The 18494-nt window shown below is 37.9% G+C and overlaps 1 protein-coding gene across 1 annotated transcript; it reads left to right on the top strand.

Annotated features, from left to right (window-relative positions):
• The first annotated feature begins 1519 nt into the window (after positions 1 to 1519).
• Positions 1520 to 18129, top strand: FAM98A (family with sequence similarity 98 member A). Its single transcript, XM_057742512.1, has 8 exons — positions 1520 to 1658; positions 4777 to 4925; positions 7463 to 7597; positions 11154 to 11338; positions 12368 to 12448; positions 13007 to 13123; positions 16051 to 16218; positions 16314 to 18129. Exons 1-8 carry the CDS (start codon positions 1606 to 1608, stop codon positions 16980 to 16982), a joined length of 1557 nt encoding a protein of 518 aa, XP_057598495.1. The 5' UTR covers positions 1520 to 1605; the 3' UTR covers positions 16983 to 18129.
• The last annotated feature ends 365 nt before the right edge of the window (positions 18130 to 18494 follow it).

An 18494-nucleotide genomic window follows, 5' to 3' on the forward strand; every position in this document is an offset into this window, starting at 1 on the left:
AGAATTACTTTTTGTTTAGCACCTTCAACAACCCTATGAGAATAATTATTCCATTTTTATTGTAAGGTAATTAAACACAAGATATACAAGCATACATAATTTGTTTATTCAACTAGCTAGATATTCCTATTTTTTCATATCCTGCTTATAAATCCTTATTTGACTAGTCAGATCAGGAAAAATATGGTTTTAGAGATACCTCAGTCTCAAAAGCCAGGTCCTTATTGGCCTTACCATTTTTGAGAGACCATCAAGTTGCTGGGCCCTTCCTGTCCTCATCCCCAAAATGAGAACAATACTTACACAGCTTATGGTGATGGTGCTGGCATAGTGTTGATCAAGGAAGTAATACTATGTCAAGCACACACTAGGTACACAATAAATGTTAATTCCTTCCCCCACTCCAGATGGCACAAAATTAGGAATTTGAAAACATACTATTAAGGATAGGGAGCACTGATCCATCAAACACGGAAAAGTTTTGAGAACTACAAAATTTAACCTACTGGTACTAATGTGAAAACTCTTTAATTAAATGCCTACACAGTGCAGCCTATGCCAATTTATAGTTAAATATAATTTTCTAAATATGCCATCACTTTGAAAACAATTTTTTCTCATTTTTTCAGTAATTTCTAAGCACATACCCAGCCAGTGACTGCCAAAAAACCACAGCCCATCGTGAACCAAGTGTCACACACCCGGCCAAATAATGCTAAATCAGTAACAGTACAACAAAAATTTACTTTTTAAACTGCGTGGATTTAAATCTATTCTATTTGAGATTGATACGGAGTGAAGACCTTCTCTTAACCTTCTTCTCCCCCCCACCCCCCCTTTTAAATAAGATGCTTAGTGTCTGGGAAGGGCTTAAGAAGCAAAGTAAAGAATGTAAAGGGAGGGAATGAAACAACTTTTGGAGTACATCCGTGTCAAGGGAAAGCTGACTCCTCCCTAACCCTGAAATACAGCTACTGCAGCCACAAGGAAACCCAATGGCATGTTATCTGCCATTCTCGGCACTTGTCCCGTCTACCCCTGTGCAAAGGAAGGAGACCGGAGCGCACGAATTCCCTCTTTCTCCACGACCCACAGCTAAAGCTAGAACATGCCAGCAAGCTGCAGACACACACTCGGGTGACCCTCTGAGATCCACAGACCCAGTTACATAGCCAGCACCCACCCAAGTCTTGAGAACCCCCACCCCCAACGATCCACCCCCACCCCCAACGATCCTCCCCCGCCCGCCTCGCCCCAAGATTCGCACATGCGTACACCCAATTAGGAGGTGCGAGCGTTCCCCGCCTCGTCTAGTCCCCACGCCCAGCTGCCACGCAGCCAGTCCTCCTGCCCTTCTTGGGGACGCCGGCTTCAATATCAGTAATACGCATGTGCAAACGGTTTCTCCTGTCCATCCTTTAGCCGTTCGGGGCGGGGCGGCAGGCGGGACAAAGTTTCTTGCGCAGGCTCCAGACATGCGCAGTGCAGGCGCTGAGGCGCCAGCTGTCGATTTGGAAGTTCCGGGGAGGCCGCGCATGCGCGAGTTTACGCGTTGCCGGCGAAGAGGGGAGCCTGACGACTCGGAAATTTGAATACCACAGTAGCATGGAGTGTGACCTCATGGAGACTGACATCTTGGAGTCGTTGGAAGATCTCGGGTAAGACTGCCAGAGCACGGGTCTCGCAGAGCCCACGCTGCCGGCCCCCCGGGAACTCCCCCTCCGCCCCAGTCAGAGACACCTGCCTCTCCACGCCGCACCCCGTGGCTCCTGGCTGTCGCCTCTCCGTAGCTCCGGGACCCCAGTGTCCACTGCCTGCCCTGCCGGGTCGGGGCCCTCCAGCTGCGACGCCCCTAGGCCCGCCCTGTGCTCCCTGCAGCCGAGCTACCCGCAGCGTTTGTCAGTCATGCGTGTCATTGTCTGGGTTCTGGTTCTCGCCGCCACCCTCCCCGAGCTCCTCTCCTTGCTCCCCATCCTCCCGCCCTCCCCCCTCACTCTGGAGGTTGCCAGAGTTGATTCTCCCTTTGCCTACTTGTCCTCCAAACTTCCTGCTCCTCGCTTGAGCCCCTGCTCCTACCCCACCCCGCGTCTCTCAAAGAAAAATCTCCTTTGCCCAGTCATGTCTGCATGCGCCCAGGTTTCCCTCAGCCACAAGTCCGTGCGCTGCATCCGTTCCGCCCACCCGCTCACTTGTGCTCCTAACCTGTCACCACCTTCATGGGAACCACTGGCAGTTTCCCTTGACTCCTGACACTCCTTCATTGAGCCACCATCAGCCCTTATCCTTAGGGGTATCTTCACCCACCAAGTTCCTGCCCGTTTGTTGTGCATCTTGTCTCTCCTCCTGATAGTTACCCAACCATAATTCTTCAGTATCTAGAAGCTGGAAACAGGGCTTCTTATCTCACTGGGTCACCCAGATCAGTGTACTCTGTTAAAACTTGAGAACTTAGAGTTTCTTGGGCTAAATGTGCTTCCAGAAACAAACTGTATGATTAAGTATTTGTCTATAGGTACGGTATCATAAAAAAAAAAAAAAAAAAAGAAAGAGAAAAACAGATGTAGGTAACTATTTATAAAGTAACAAGTCCCTTATCAAAACCTTTCCCTAGGTGTTTCCATGCTATGGAAACCTTTGGGGGAAATCTTTCTTCTTTAGGAAAGGATATCTTGGGTTCCCAGAATCTGCCCATTTAAGTAACTTGCCCGGGAATAGACTTTAACGAAAGGAAATGGTAGTGCTTATCATCTTTTTTGTCAACGTGAATTATCATTTGTTCTTTTTTTGGAACTTGCTCCGAATTTTCATGAATATTCCAGACTTTAGGCGACTTATTTCTTTGATGAGAGCCTAAGTAAAAGTCACATTCAGCAAAATAGTCTTTTTTTTTTTAAGAATTTTTGAGATACAGTTAACAGACAATAAACTGCATATATTTAGAGTGTACAATTTGGTATTCCAATCCCCCAATTCATTCCCCCCCCAACCCTCCCCGCTTTCCCCACTTGGTGTCCATATGTTTGTTCTCTACATCTGGGTCTCTATTTCCGCCTTGCAAACCCGTTGATTTGTACCATTTTTCTATATTCTGCATGTATATGTTAATATATGATAAGCAAAATAGTCTTTTTGGTGGACCTCTCAGACTAAATTGCTGAATTTCACGCATGAAACCATTCAGGAAACATTTTTGAGGAACACTTGTTCTCTCGACAGGGTTGGTCTGAGCACTTAAGGGTACAGGGTGAGGTGGAAGAGAAGTTAGCACTGTGAAAATATGCTGTGAGGAAGGCCAGGAAAAGGAAAGGAAATTAGGAAGGAAAACTGGGAAAGGAAACAAGTCCTAAACTTCCTAGAAGTGACACTTAAGATTAGTGTTGAAGGAGGAGTAGAGGGAGGATGGAGGTAAACTATTTAAATGTAGTCACTCTATATGGATAGAGGTCCCTTAACAAATGATGATAGATGCCATTTCTTCCCATTATTGTTCTCTTTTATCCTCTGTTAACTATGTTTTTCTTCTTTTGGATACTATACAAGTCATTGTTACTATAATAACTCTAGTTAAATAAATCATGGAGATGGGTCCTAATGTAAACCATGGGATATTCTGAAAACTTGGCTATAAATTTTAACCCAAAACTGCTTGGTTTGGTGGCATTCAATCATTAACATTTAGCCTTAGTTGAATGACATGCTTTTCAGGGATTTACTGTGAAATATTAGAAATAAATGACCATTATTAGGAATTCAGTAATTACTTGTAGAATAAATGTTTAAATGTGTAACACAGGAAGAAATTTCTAGGCCTAGTTTTTTTTTATTTCAATGTCTAATATGTGGTTTTGAATTTAGATGCCAGGCTATATATAATCTCATTTTCTGTGTAAGATTTTTTCTGTACCATTAAATATGTAAACATAATTATATTTTAAAAGGATGGACTGTTGTCATTTCTCTAACATCTCTATACCTCTAAATATCAAATTATTTTAAGCATATTTAATGTATCATACTTAAGTGTTTTTATCAATATTACATTTAAAAGAAGATAAAATAACCTTCTGAAGAATATATATTTTAAAATTACTTTGAGAATGACAAAATGTTTAATTCTAGCTATTTTCTAGATTGAAGTTCATTGTTACTATTGTCTTTTATGAATGTTTGAACATTTAATAATTTTTTTTAAATTACGTTTGAATCACTTACAAAAGATTGGGATTCAGTTGCACCAGTTCACCCAAACATCAACTGGCCAGCAATTATTAAATTAATCTTCACATTTATCTGGTGCTAGTATATCTTACTAATCTTAACTATCTTTAAATGTAGATGAAGGAAATAAATAAATAATTGTAAAGTTTTTTCTTTTAAAGAAAGTCATTAAAAACCTAATCTAATTTCTGGAAAATTTTCCAGAAAATATAACCTAAGTCTTATTTCTGAAATAGTAAACGTGTAATTTGTTATCATTTATAATCTAGTTTTAATATGAATTCAGCTAAAGAAAATAAGCCTTTGTACAATGAGAGCTCTCTGTAAAGGTTGACATAATTTAGTACATGTGATTCTATTCAATATTCACATACTTTGAAGGGATTAGCTTGTTTTTCTAATGGTTTAGTTTATATTTGCAAGTTTAGAGGTTGGTCATTGTAACTTATCTTTGTTAGACCATTGCTTAATTATACAAATAAAATGTAAATATATTGTATCTGTAATGTATTAGATGTGATTTTATATTCTTCTGAAGTATAATTTCTTACTCACCAGTTACAAGGGTCCATTGTTAGAAGATGGCGCTCTGTCTCAGGCAGTCTCTGCTGGAGCCAGTTCCCCTGAGTTTACCAAACTCTGTGCTTGGTTGGTGTCTGAATTAAGAGTGCTCTGTAAACTAGAGGAAAATGTGCAAGCAACTAACAGTAAGTAAACATTCAGTTTTAGGTGCAAAATGTAAAAATAAAGTTTGTACTGTCAAGTGAATATCATCCGTACTGCAGCTGAAATTTCAGGTTCTTTGTAAATGTAAAAAAAATTTTGTAAAGAAACCAAATGCTTTTTTTTCCTCCATTATTTTTGGAGATAAGGTGATTCTGAAGTTGAAAAACTGGAATGTAGTCATACAACTGTTAAAAATTTGTGGAAGTTGAAAAGACCCTATTACTGAGATACAGAAAAGTGGAGACAAGTACATATGAACTTTTTATTCTTTGTGAAAAATTGTGAGATCTTAAGTTGGTGGCCAGAACTAGAAATTGGGGTGTTTTTCTTTGAGGACTGCCAAATTTCATAAGCACATATAGCATGTAAAGTAAATGAATTATAATTCTGTTATACATGGGGAGAAAGAACACTTTATTAAGAAAAGAACACTTTATTAAGAAGCTTTCTGTATCATAGGAATGTATCACTAGGTGCATGAAAACTAGATCCAGCACCATCAGATTTATGGTATTGAGAGCTGTTTTATATTTGCCAATTTTATTACTGCTTTAGCACTAGTTTTGATGCTGTGAAGGAGACAAAAGCTTGGAATTTGACAACTCCACAACTTTGTTCGCTCCTATTATAGGTAAACCCATAACAGGAGACAAAGAAAAATGCCCACCTGCTAATCCACTCTTATGGAGAACTATACACATAATCCCATTTTTTCCCCCAAAGAATCCCATTTCAGAGAGCTCACTCTTGCATATTTAGTATATTTAATACGTATACATCAGTTGCATCCATTTCTAATTATTAAGGAGAGTGTAGTATAACAGTAGGAGCAGAAGTTTACCACTTACTGAACACTAGCCCTATTCTAAGCACTTTACAAGTGTTAATGCACTTAAAACCCTGGTAGCGTTGCCAGCTTTTATTATTTTTTTATGCATTAAACAAGGAAGCACAAAGGTTAAGTACATTGCCTGAGGTCACACAAGCAGTAAGTGATGCAGGTTTCAGTCCCCAGCAGTCAAGTTTGGGAGCCAGTGTTCTTGATGCTGCCTCTTGACCTAACATTTCAGAGATTGTAGGTGTTTTTTTTTTTTTTTTTTTTTTTTTAATAAGTTTATTTATTTATTGGCTGTGCTGGGTCTTCGTTGCTGCACACAGGCTTTCTCTAGTTGCGGCGAGCAGGGGCTACTCTTTGTTGTGGTGCACGGGCTTCTCATTGTGGTGGCCTCTCGTTGCAGAGCACAGGCTCTAGGCGCATGGGCTTCAGTAGTTGCGGCATGGGCTCAATAGTTGTGGCTCATGGGCTCAATAGTTGTGGCTCATGGGCTCTAAAGTGCAGGCTCAATAGTTGTGACACACGGGCTTAGTTGCTCCGTGGCATGTGGTATCTTCCTGGGTCAGGGCTTGAACCCGTGTCCCCTGCATTGGCAGGCAGATTCTTAACCTCTGCGCCACCTAGGAAGCCCCTGTAGGTGCCTTTGAAAACACCGTTTATGACCAGGAGCCCCGTTGTTCAAACGAAAACATCTTGTAGAAGTCAGTATAAAACAGGTAAAAAGTGTGGCAGTTCTAGTTGAAGTTGAGAGAGAATACTTTGAGCACAGCTGTCTCCTCCCATGTGCCTCTAAGAGTTCTTTGGAACTGGAGTTCACAGAACACAGGTTGCAAAACATTGATAATACATTCTTGCCATTTTATACGTGAGAAAATGGACTCAAATCAGGTGACTCTCTCAAAGTTTGTTAGTTAAATTTTACCCCTTTGTGATATTGGATAGAGAACTATCAAAATAGTAAGGAAGAAAGAGCACCTAAACACTGTACTTGACACATTATGAGAATACAGAAATGCAAATCATGTTTGCCATCTTCAAATGTAGCCTAAGTGGGAATTTTAGGCACAACTGAAACAACCAGAGATTAGAACAATAGTTAAATGTTTCACTTTGTGATTCACAGGGGAAGGAAATCAGTGAGTGCAGCAGGCCCTGGGGAATGTTTCATCAAGGAGCAAGACCACTGGGCTTTGATGGATAGGTGAGGTTTGATAGAGGAGGAGAGAGTAGAGGGCATATCAATCACAGGGAGTCACTTAAGTGAAAACACGGAAGTAGAAATGAGACTCACCATTCCTGGTACAGTGAGGAGACCAGCCTGGTACAAATAGAGGGGAATAATTGCGGAGGTTGTAGGTAACTGCTATATACATATAGTAGGAACTACTAACAATATACTGGGAAGGGCAAGCAGAGAGATTAAGAAGAATCTTTAAAGACAAATAGAAAAAATTAGATTGGATGAGGTAGAAATTAGGAAGCCATTAAAGGTTCTCAAACAAGGCAATAATCTAATGAAAACTGTTTAAGGAAGCAAATTGGCAGTGGTGTGAGAATGGATGAACTAGAAGAGAAAGGAACTTGTGTTAGGAGAATCCTATTAAAATTTTCAATTTATATATAATTATGCCAATGGGGAAAGCAATAATTTTTATTAAATAAGATTATTTTAATTCTTAAAAGGCCCAAGTGAAGCTGAAGAATTCCAGCTTGAGGTGAGTGGGCTACTAGGGGAGATGAACTGTCCATATCTTTCACTGACATCTGGGGATGTGACCAAGCGCCTTCTCGTTCAGAAGAACTGCCTCCTTTTGCTCAGTAAGTTCATGGCTACTAGAATGTAGCCATTATTTTCTATTTGTGTTTCCATGGCTAATCAACAGGTTTAAAGAAAACTTTGCTAAATTTCTAACTAAGAAGCTAATGATGGGTTCACGCGCTGGTAGCAGTGTCATTTTGTAATTGCTGTTCTTCTGTGGTTTAAATTTGGTGTGGTGCTAAGCCAGCTGTGCTTCACCTAACATGACCAAGGGTAGTGCTGGAGGGTTATCCAAGTGTGTGATCACCAAACCTTAGAGTTCTATACTAAAAGCACACTTTAAAATAAACTAGGAAGATATGGGAATAATGAAGATTTTTTTAAAAAATTAATTTATTTGAGGATGATAACCATTCTAGGCACAGTAAATGATAAATGTAATTATTTAAAGTATTTTGTCTTGTTGATATTTCTTCATGGCTGGGTAATTGGGGATTTTGATTTTGTTTGTAAAGATGTCAAATTACAATGTAAACATTTTTGGAATACTGTTTGGATTGTTCCTGTACTTACTGATCATTCTGGGAAGTAAATTTTTATGAAAAATTGTTTCCTTCATGTTTTTTAAATGTACTAACTACTATTTCTCTCTTCACCCTGAGAAACAGTAAGTAGACTCAAAATTTTTCTTGCCTTACATAAAATCTCCAGTAAACACCACCAGTAGTCTTAAACTCAGAATTTTTGTAGCATTCTGAGACACATTTATATTAAACTTTGGTTAATGACTATTATAGTTCTTATTATGACAAACACAATTCAGAGGATCTTTTAAATGTTTGTCTTTACAACTGAACTTCGGCTTCTGAAAAACGAGGTAACTCCAATTTTGAAGGTTCGGTTAAAAAGGAAAAAAAAGGTGTGTTCATAGCCATTATACTTAGGAACTAAGGTATTCCAAAATCACTTCCTTAACTTCCCCTTTGTCAGATGATTGCTACTGGGTGGGTATGGGGGCGGGGGATAGACATATAACGTTAGATATTGCTTTAGGTACTGATATTGCTGCATATAGTTCTTATGCGTTATCCTTCAAGTTGTATAATTTCAACAACTGGCTCAGCCACAGTATACTCACTGAATCTTCCTTTGTAGCACTGCTTATCCTTACTAATACCTGATATTTGGCACTTAGAATATGTTATCTTACATAGGAAGACAACAGCTGTGTGGAAAGCTCAGTAATGATCCTGAATAGCTAATGCTTCCAAAGAGCACAGAGTTTGGTCTTTTTGGTGCTGATTACTTCCAGAAATCACTCGGAATATAAATATTTATAAAAATGCCTTTAACTCTTCCCTCTTCTTAACCAGACTGTTCTGAACATTATTATTTTGGACTCAGGGTCATAATTATATTTTAATGTGCTATCACCTCAAAAGCTCTTCAAGAATATACAACTGTTTGCTCCTCAGCTAAATGATTAAATCAACTAAAGGTTACTCTGCTCTTGGAATTCTTCATACATACATATACACTGCTCCCTTCCTCCTCTTTATCTTTGCCTCTGCTCTTTCCCCTTCCGAAAATATTCCCCAGTTTGTATTCTCTCATGCTAGTATGCATTTATGTACATGTACTCATTCTCTATTCACACTGTATAAATATTTCTCATCTTTCCAAGTATCAGTTGTCATATCTCAATGCTATAATTTTACTTGCTTCTTCCAGCACCCTTACCTTACTGATTTGAATCTTTTAATATGTTGTGTTCTGAGGGGGAAAATAAACCAACCTCATTAGAATTGTTAGTAAAATAGAATAGTCTTCTCTAATAGTCTCTAGTGGCCAAAAAACTCCCATGTGTCAGGTTAAGAACTGTTGGGGCTGTTCATTGGCCTTTGTGGTTGTCAGGATATTTCCATTAGGTATAATAAGTCAGATATCTTTGTATGCATATGTTCTTTATTCCTGACTAGATTGTCAATAAAGATCTTTTTTGTTTGTTGTGTACTAAATCTCCAGTGCCTTTCCTGGTACTCTGAACACATCAGTTACAGTTAATGTTTTTTGATGGTAATTGTGTTGGTAAACTAATTTTGTGACTGCCTGAGCTATGTTGCCCCCAGTTGAGAGACCAGTTTATTAAATCATATAATATATGATTTTCTAGAGCAAGGGTTGGCCAACTTTTTCTTAAAGGGACAGATAGTAAATATTTTCAGCTTCATGGGCTGTGAGGTCCCTGTCATAACTACTTAACTCCACTGTTGTAGCATGTAGGCAGCCATAGATGATATGTAAATAAATCAGAGTGTGGCAGTGTTCCAGTAAAACCTTATTCGCAAGAACAGTTGATTATTTTCATGACAGTGGGGTTTTACTGTTCAGATCTTTTAACTCATACAGTTTGCTATATGGAACATGTTAAGATTTTATCAAACCCATTTAGAATGACTGCTCCAGAAACTTAGTTGTGTTTATTCTAGAATAGGATTTGGCAGCTTTTTGGAAATGGTCTGCCAAAATTATGACCCTTGTACTTCTCACATTACACCTTGGGTGTGGGAAATGAAATAGTCAAACTGGTCATTCTTTTATACTTATAATAGGGCTTTTAAGCGCCCAGAAAATGTCTTTTTCCAAAACTATCTTCCTAATGTTGTTAGAAGGTTCTCACTTTGTCACTTAACCTGAAATCCTGAGATCCAAAGGATTATTAAACATCTTTTATAAAAATTTAAATGTCCTTGGGAACGTTAAAGGAATAAGATTGAATATTTATACCCTCAACGGAATTACCTGAAGCAGATTGCAGCCCTCATTATACCTGGCTGCAAGCGACACACAAGGGAATGATATTGATATGAAAGGACTCTGCCCAGAAATGATTAGAAGTTTTGGGGTTTTGTTTTTTGGTTCCCCCCCCCCCCCAGGGGAGGGAGTGAGAATGAGGAACATATGAGGGAAGGGAATATTGAGAAGAATATAGATGGAAGAGGTTTTCTGTGAACAGCCAGAGGGTGACCTTAGGCTACTAGAGACCATGAAAAAGGAATGTTAGGAAATTTAGTGCCTTCCCCCTTCTCTTTTAAGTGAAACTTTGACTGCTTAAAAATGTTCTTTCAACTCCAGTCTTAAACAGACTACTTGAGTATTGGAAGGTAAGAGGGCAGGATAGTTATATCACTGGTGTATATCAGTTGTGAGAAGTAAAAAAAAACATGATAACCTTTTTAACTGTTGCTGAAAATTGGCCACCTGCCACCTTTTGCAAATTTGTTAACAGATGCCAGCCCCTGTTCTGGAGGTTCCTTAATAGTGAAATGCAAGAATCCAGATTTTAAGATGTGATCTACCTTGATCCTTTGGTTTCAAAGAAGAATCGCTTGCTTTTAAATCAGTCTTTAAACATATATTGGTTAAATACTGAATTACAGAACCAGTTTATTTGTTACGTCATTTGCAGGTAAAAATGGTTTTCCTTTCTTGTTTTTATCCATTCTTGCAGCTTTAAAAGTTACATATCATTAGGTCTATAGAGTTGTGACTCCAGACTTATGACTATTAATTGTAGCTGTATCTCATTTTGAAATCTTATTTTGTTTACTTCAGCATACCTCATCTCAGAACTAGAAGCTGCCAGAATGCTCTGTGTGAATACTCCTCCAAAAAAAGCTCAAGAAGGAGGCGGTAGTGAGGTCTTTCAAGAGTTGAAAGGCATATGTATTGCTCTAGGAATGTCCAAACCTCCAGCCAATATAACTATGTTCCAATTCTTCAGCGGGATTGAAAAAAAAGTAAGACCTTTAGTACCAGATTGTAGTGTATTAAAGGCATAGTCCTATAGTTGTTTGAAATGAAGCAAGTTAATTTCTCTTAATGGGAACCTAATGTACATATTATTGATTGTTACTACATGAGTTTTGGGTTTTAAATCCTAGATACCTTCGAGAGAAATTGGTATTTTACTGTTTGTTTTTGTTTTTTTTTTAACATGTTAGCTTATTTCGTTTTCAAAAAGAAAACTTTGCACTTTGATTTATAAACTGAAATAAGCTAGAAATAATGTAAAAAGAATTAGGATTTAAGTCCATTTAAAAGTATTTTATCCTTGAACTTTGATGCAATTAATTTTAAGGTCTTTATCATTAAATGTTACCACCATTCTCCCCACTGACTGGACAGAAAAGGATGTAAATGTTTTGGGATTTTAATCCAGTCACTTGTAGTCTTACATGTTTCGATTGGCAAACTAGATATGTTAACTGCTGATATAATCTAGTATGTGAAAATAAGTCAAAATTATTTTTATACCACACGTTATCAACAGTTAAGTTATATAATTAACTAGGAACAAGAAATTTTAGTTAAAAAATTAATGAACAGAAGAGAATGATATTTGTTATAGCAGAGTTATTCTCTGTATGCATATCTGCTGGACTCTTAAGAATTGGTACATTTGCATTATGGGGTAAATGGACGCCATGATGCACAAATTTGGCTGAACTCTATAGGGGAGCAGCAGTGTATCCATAGTCCATATTTTTCTGTGTGTTCATTCATTCATTCAGCAAATACACATTGAGTGCCCACTGTTGTCAGGCACTGTTCTAGGTGCAGTGAAGGACTCATGCTTCCATAGACACGTGAGGAGTGGGTCAAGTGAGTGTCTATCTTGTGGGTCTTGTACATTTCAAAACATCCTCCACCTTTGCCTCTGTCAGGAATCTTCTTTTGATGGCAGGATATGATGGGAATTGGGAAGATAAGGAGGATGTGTTTTACTTTTAGATTTGTTTATTCATTCATTTATGTTTTTGTGTCAGTTAAAGGAAACATTAGCAAAAGTTCCACCTAATCATGTGGGAAAGCCTTTATTGAAGAAGCCAATGGGACCGGCCCACTGGGTGAGTAGTGATCATCCTGAGTAAACTCTGTAAGGAGCCATCTACCTATCTCAGGATATTTATGTTTGTGCTTTTGAAGTTATATTTTCTAATATGTAGTTTCCTAGGTGGACATCCTTAGAATCATTTTTGTGAACCTTAAGGGTTATCCAAGATAATTTTATTTATGTAAGATTAGAAGCACTTCTTTCATAATTTGTAAATATTTCACACAGCTGATTAAATTGAAGTTCGGTATGATGCATGTTTCTAATTGCCAAATGGGTTGCCTTCAAGCCAAAAACTTCACTGGGCTGAGCTTCACACAGTGAATTATAGGAAAACTAAATGAGAATTTTGTACTTTACATATTCTTTATTATGTTTTGAGACAATATTGTTATGCCTGTCATTTCATTAGTTTATTATAACTTCTTATTCTGTTTATTAAATAACCTAATTCATTTTGTGCTGATTGCTGGGGATTCAGTTGTGAATGAAACAGATACAGTTTCTGCCCTTTTGGAATAGGGGGTCAAGCAGATTTAAATTCTAACTGGTCTTTTTAATTTTGTTTCAGGAAAAGATAGAAGCAATTAACCAAGCCGTAGCCAATGAATATGAAGTTCGGAGAAAGCTGCTAATAAAACGTTTGGATGTCACTGTCCAGTCTTTTGGCTGGTCTGACAGAGCTAAGGTACACATTATATCACTTAAAAGAACAGAGTATTTATAGACATGATCCTTAAACATTCCTAGCACAGTTTAGAAACAGTAGAGACTATAAGAGAAGTACATAGCAGACACACATAGGAATTTTTCTTTTAGTGAGTTACTGAATAGCAATTCTTTCAGCCATTCAGCAGTAATGAAAACATTTATTTTTCAATGTTTTAAAAATATTTTTCAACAAAGCTGGATGTTATAAACCCTACTGGAAGTACCCATTTGTGAGAGAGAAAGAGGAAGTATCTGAAAATTACTAAAAATAATAAATTTAGAAATTGTTTATTGTACTTTAAGCTAATAATTTCACTTGCTAATTAAATAAATTACATTAGAAGTACTGGTTTTGGAGGACCAAATATTGTGATCCATTTATAGAGAACTGGGGAATCTGGTAGGACTTTGTTTTATTTCAACTTAAATAAAATAATCCAGGAAAAGATTTGGGTTATTCAACAGGTATTTATTAAATATCTACTATTTTATCAGTAAGTGGTAATTAATTGGCACAGTTGATTAATATGACCTTCTTAGAACCCTGAAAGAAAACTAATTCTTGAATATATGTGGAGATTGGTCCAAATATGTTAGTATTAGATGTTCCTTTAATAGTGCATTCATATTTTAAAGTAGATTTTTCTCTGAACTTCAATTGACTGAGAAAATGTTTTTATTTAGTTCTCCAATTATCTTCCTAATATGTTAGTTTCACCTAAAATCTTTAAACCATAGCCTAGTCTTATTTAGCCGCTAAATTGATGGGGTAGATATTTATTGAGTTACAATATCTTAGTGTTGGAAAGGGGTCTTAGAGATCATTCTTAACTCCTCTTATTTTGCAACTAAAAGCATGGAGACCCAGGTAAATGGAAGGTTGTGTCTAAGCTCTCACAGTAAGTCAGTAGTAACACGAGGAATAAATTGTTCTTTTCTGGGACCGTTGTTGAGGAAATACCAGTCCTTTCTTAAATTATCTTTGATAAAAACAGTCATTTCACTCTCGGCATAGCATATATACTTCAAAAACAAAAACCTGCAACTCTCAGCTAGAAAAGCATGTAATGATTAGTGGGTGTACATTGATCCAAGGCGTTAGCCCTACAGTTCTGGTCTTGACACTGCCATTAATGGACTTTACTTCTGGGGTCCTGATGCCATGTGTCTGAGTTTCTGTTTGCTGACTTTTAACATCTTTAAAATGCCATGTTCAATCTAGGTGATATTTAAGACCCTTTGGAACTATAATACACAATGATCCTACAAAGTACATAAATATATTGGAGATGATAAGGACTATACAAATAATATCTCACTTTGAAACTTTGTTTCAAAAAACTATAGAAATTACTTTGATATGTACAACACAAACTTCTGTTTCATATAATGAAGTTATGTATTTATATCTCACTTTGAAATTGCATTTTTTTTTTTTTTTATTGGCTGTGTTGGGTCTTCACTGCTGCATTCAGGCTTTCTCTCATTGCGGCGAGTGGGGGCTACTCTTCCTTGCGATGTGCAGACTTCTCATTGTGGTGGCTTCTCTTGTTGCAGAGCACGGCCTCTAGGCGTGTGGGCTTCAGTAGTTGTGGCTCCTGGGCTCTAGAGCACAGGCTTAGTAGTTGTGGCACATGGGCTTAGTTGCTCCGCGGCATGTGGGATCTTCCCGGAGCAGGGCTTGAACCTGTGTCCCCTGCATTGGCAGGTGGATTCTTAACCACTGCGCCACCAGGGAAGTCCTGAAATTGCATTTTAAATCACTTTTATTTGAAACATATGAAACTATTTCTCAAACATGTTTGTTTCTATTCACCAGACATTGATTGAGCACTTATTATGGGTACAGTAGTGACTATAAGAAAATGAAATATAAGACATTCAGGAAACATTCCTCAGACAAGCTTATGGAATGGCAATCTCTTTAGCCTTTTAATTATTGAAGAAAAATTTTAAAAATAAAAAGTCATTGTCTTAACCACAATAGCCATTTTCATTTTTAGTATTATCTTCCTTACTTAGTCCACATATATAATCATAGTAAACATACCTTTTTACACCTTATTTTTTCACAGAATATAATTTAAACATTTACGATCAGTATTTTAATACCTGCATATAACTGACATACTAAGCAATTATTTTTTGTTCTTGTGCTATTTTCCTGTGTATTGTAGTTATAACTGTTGCTTCCAAAATTTAATAGGTAAGAGATTGTTGTTGCTTCCCCAAATTAGTTGAATTTGCATTTATTGATCCTTGTCTACAAAACATGTGTTATGTTTGTTAGAACTTTATTTTCTCTTGTGTGAATTTTCTCTTTACATCCTTTGTTCATTCATCTTCTGTGGTCTTACTTTACACATGCATTAAATGTGCTTCTACTAAATGGTTAAAGTAAACTGTCTTTTTCTTATTATTTATAATAGAGGAAAGTATTACATGGGGAATCACTTTTGCAAGAAATACCATGTTAACATTATTAGTTCAAATTAGTCACAGCTAACATGTTTTATCTCATAGTAAGCAGATGGGAAAATTAAAAAAGCAAAATTATTGAAATGGGTTTCCATTCTTGTATTTAAATAGATAAAATGAAGGTGTTTGATCTGAGACCAATGGCATGGGGAATCTTTGTGTCCCACAGTCCTAAAGGGAAACCCCTTTATCCCGTGTCCCCCTCCCCCTGCCAGTCATTCCTTGTTGTATCAGCAAGTCTGACGGCTGTTCTCTAAGGTAGTTCTTCACTGGGTACGAGCAATGGTGACTATGTAACTTTCTCTCTCATCTGGAGCCTAGTAAATGCTAGCATCAGACATTTTGGAAATCTTCAACTTATTTAATATCAGTGTTTCTGTGCCATATTGAAAATTGACATTTGTCTTTGAACACTTTCTTTCACAGAGTCAGACAGAAAAATTAGCGAAGGTTTACCAGCCGAAACGCTCAGTCTTATCTCCTAAAAGTACAATTTCTGTTGCCCACCTTTTGGCCGCAAGACAAGACTTGTCAAAGATTTTAAGGACAAGCAGTGGCTCTATAAGAGAAAAGACTGCCTGTGCCATCAATAAGGTGATGAAAGTACCTTTAATTTTCTTTAAAATACATTTATTTCTGTTCATAAAATAAATTAATTTAAAATTTAAAATATCTTTCTTATCCCGTAGGTGTTGATGGGCAGGGTACCTGACAGAGGAGGTAGGCCCAATGAAATTGAACCTCCACCCCCGGAGATGCCACCGTGGCAGAAAAGGCAAGATGGCCCCCAGCAGCAAGCAGGAGGCCGCGGAGGAGGGAGAGGTGGTTTTGAACATTCCTCATATGGAGGACGAGGAGGTCATGAACAAGGAGGAGGGAGAGGTGGACGTGGTGGCTATGACCATGGTGGCCGAGGGGGAGGAAGAGGAAATAAGCATCAAGGAGGCTGGACAGATGGAGGGAGTGGAGGAGGAGGAGGAGGTGGCTACCAAGATGGTGGCTATCGAGATTCGGGTTTCCAGCCAGGTGGCTATCATGGTGGCCACAGTGGTGGCTATCAGGGCAGTGGTTATGGTGGCTTCCAAACATCTACATATACAGGAAGTGGATACCAGGGTGGTGGATATCAGCAGGACAGTAGATACCAAGATGGTGGGCATCACGGTGATCGAGGCAGTGGTCGTGGAGGGAGAGGTGGTCGTGGAGGCCGAGGTGGACGGGCAGGCCAGGGAGGAGGTTGGGGAGGAAGAGGGAGCCAGAATTATCACCAAGGGGGACAGTTTGAACAGCACTTCCAGCATGGAGGTTATCAGTATAATCATTCTGGATTTGGACAGGGAAGACATTATACTAGTTGAGGCTACAGAACCTTACATTTTGCTAGAGCTCAAGTAATAGAAACTTAGTTTCAGAATCCTGAATCCAGCATTGATTTTGAATTAATGTGAGACCACAGGTGACAGGCAGGTTCCTGCTTGGCGTAAGCATTTGTAGGTCTTCATACAATATTGTTGGTTTTGTGGTTTTTGGTTTGTTTTTTTTTTAATGGTCTTACATAATGCTGTTTATTTGAGAAACACATATAATATCTCTCCTTTGTATGAAGAATTTCTTAAAAGGTAATTAAAATTGCCTTTAATTGACCAGTAGACTAATTCCGCAGTCAGAACATGCATATTTTTCTGAAGAAATTACTTGAATAAGTAGTTTTCATGTTTTCAATATGTGGTTTTGAAAAATGAGGATTCTCCTAGGTTTTTTTAGATTTACAACTAGGAAACCTTCCTCATATTAACAATCCATTTATATGTGTTTTCCTTAAAGTATTCTAATGCCTGTTTTCCAAGCACAGTTCTGCCCTGATTGGCTTTTTATTCAGGCAGGTTATGCAACATTTGCTTCATGATAGAACTTTTAGGTCAGTTCCTATTAAATGAGCTCTTCTGCAGATAGCACATTCAGTAGCCTTATTCTTTCAGTGGAATACTGTACCATATGCTCAACTCTGAAAACCTTGAACACGGCCAAAATCTGTAAAGATTATAAAAGCAAACTAAGTTGTGCACCTATAGTACATGTAGGCATTTAGTTAATGATAGCAATTCAAACTGACCTGCATCCATTCAAAACAAGTTCCTCCTTCAACCTTATTTTTACTTGAAATCTGCTAGAAGAAACAGCAAACTGAAATTCGTTTTATGCACGAGTTAATACCACTGGCTCAGCAAATACAAGTTAGTTTGCTTTGTGCAGGAGACTTTTTTTGTAATGGAAGAAATGCACTACCAAGTAAGAGGACAGATTTTTGCTTAGAGCAGGAGGCCCTTTATTATTGCTGCAGAAAACAAAAGCCTGGCTGAGTTGATGTTTGACACTCACCGTTACTGAAATCTACATGACGCTTCTTGCTGGGTTTTTGTACACGTAAATATTGTCAAGCTGTGAAAGAAAATGGCTGGAGGTGTGCTTTGTGTGAAAGGTGAGCAATAAAGTATCTGTATGTTCTCTCTGTGGTTTGAGTTTTATTTTAGCCACTTTTTTTAACCGAATTACTCTCAACGCTTGCTTCAAGCTTATGAACTGAGGCCTTTGTTCCCCAAAGATTCTTAAGTGTTTCCTTAAAACATAATTTGTAGTGAAAGATAACCCTTACCCTAAAACCTTAAGTTGAAAAACAGCTAATTCTGAATTTACCTTTTCCTATAACTTTATAGCTGGAAAATGTCACTACTCATCCCTGGCCACTAGGTGTAGCTGTTGCTACACAGTGTATTAGGCAAAGATCCCTTAATGGCCCTGATCTTTTAGGGGGCTTTTTTGTTTGTTTCTCCATTCTTCCTAAGAATGAGAGACATTTGAAATGAAGTGAA

The sequence above is a fragment of the Hippopotamus amphibius genome, chromosome 7 (genome assembly GCF_030028045.1).
Source record: "Hippopotamus amphibius kiboko isolate mHipAmp2 chromosome 7, mHipAmp2.hap2, whole genome shotgun sequence".
NCBI classification, from domain to species: domain Eukaryota; kingdom Metazoa; phylum Chordata; class Mammalia; order Artiodactyla; family Hippopotamidae; genus Hippopotamus; species Hippopotamus amphibius.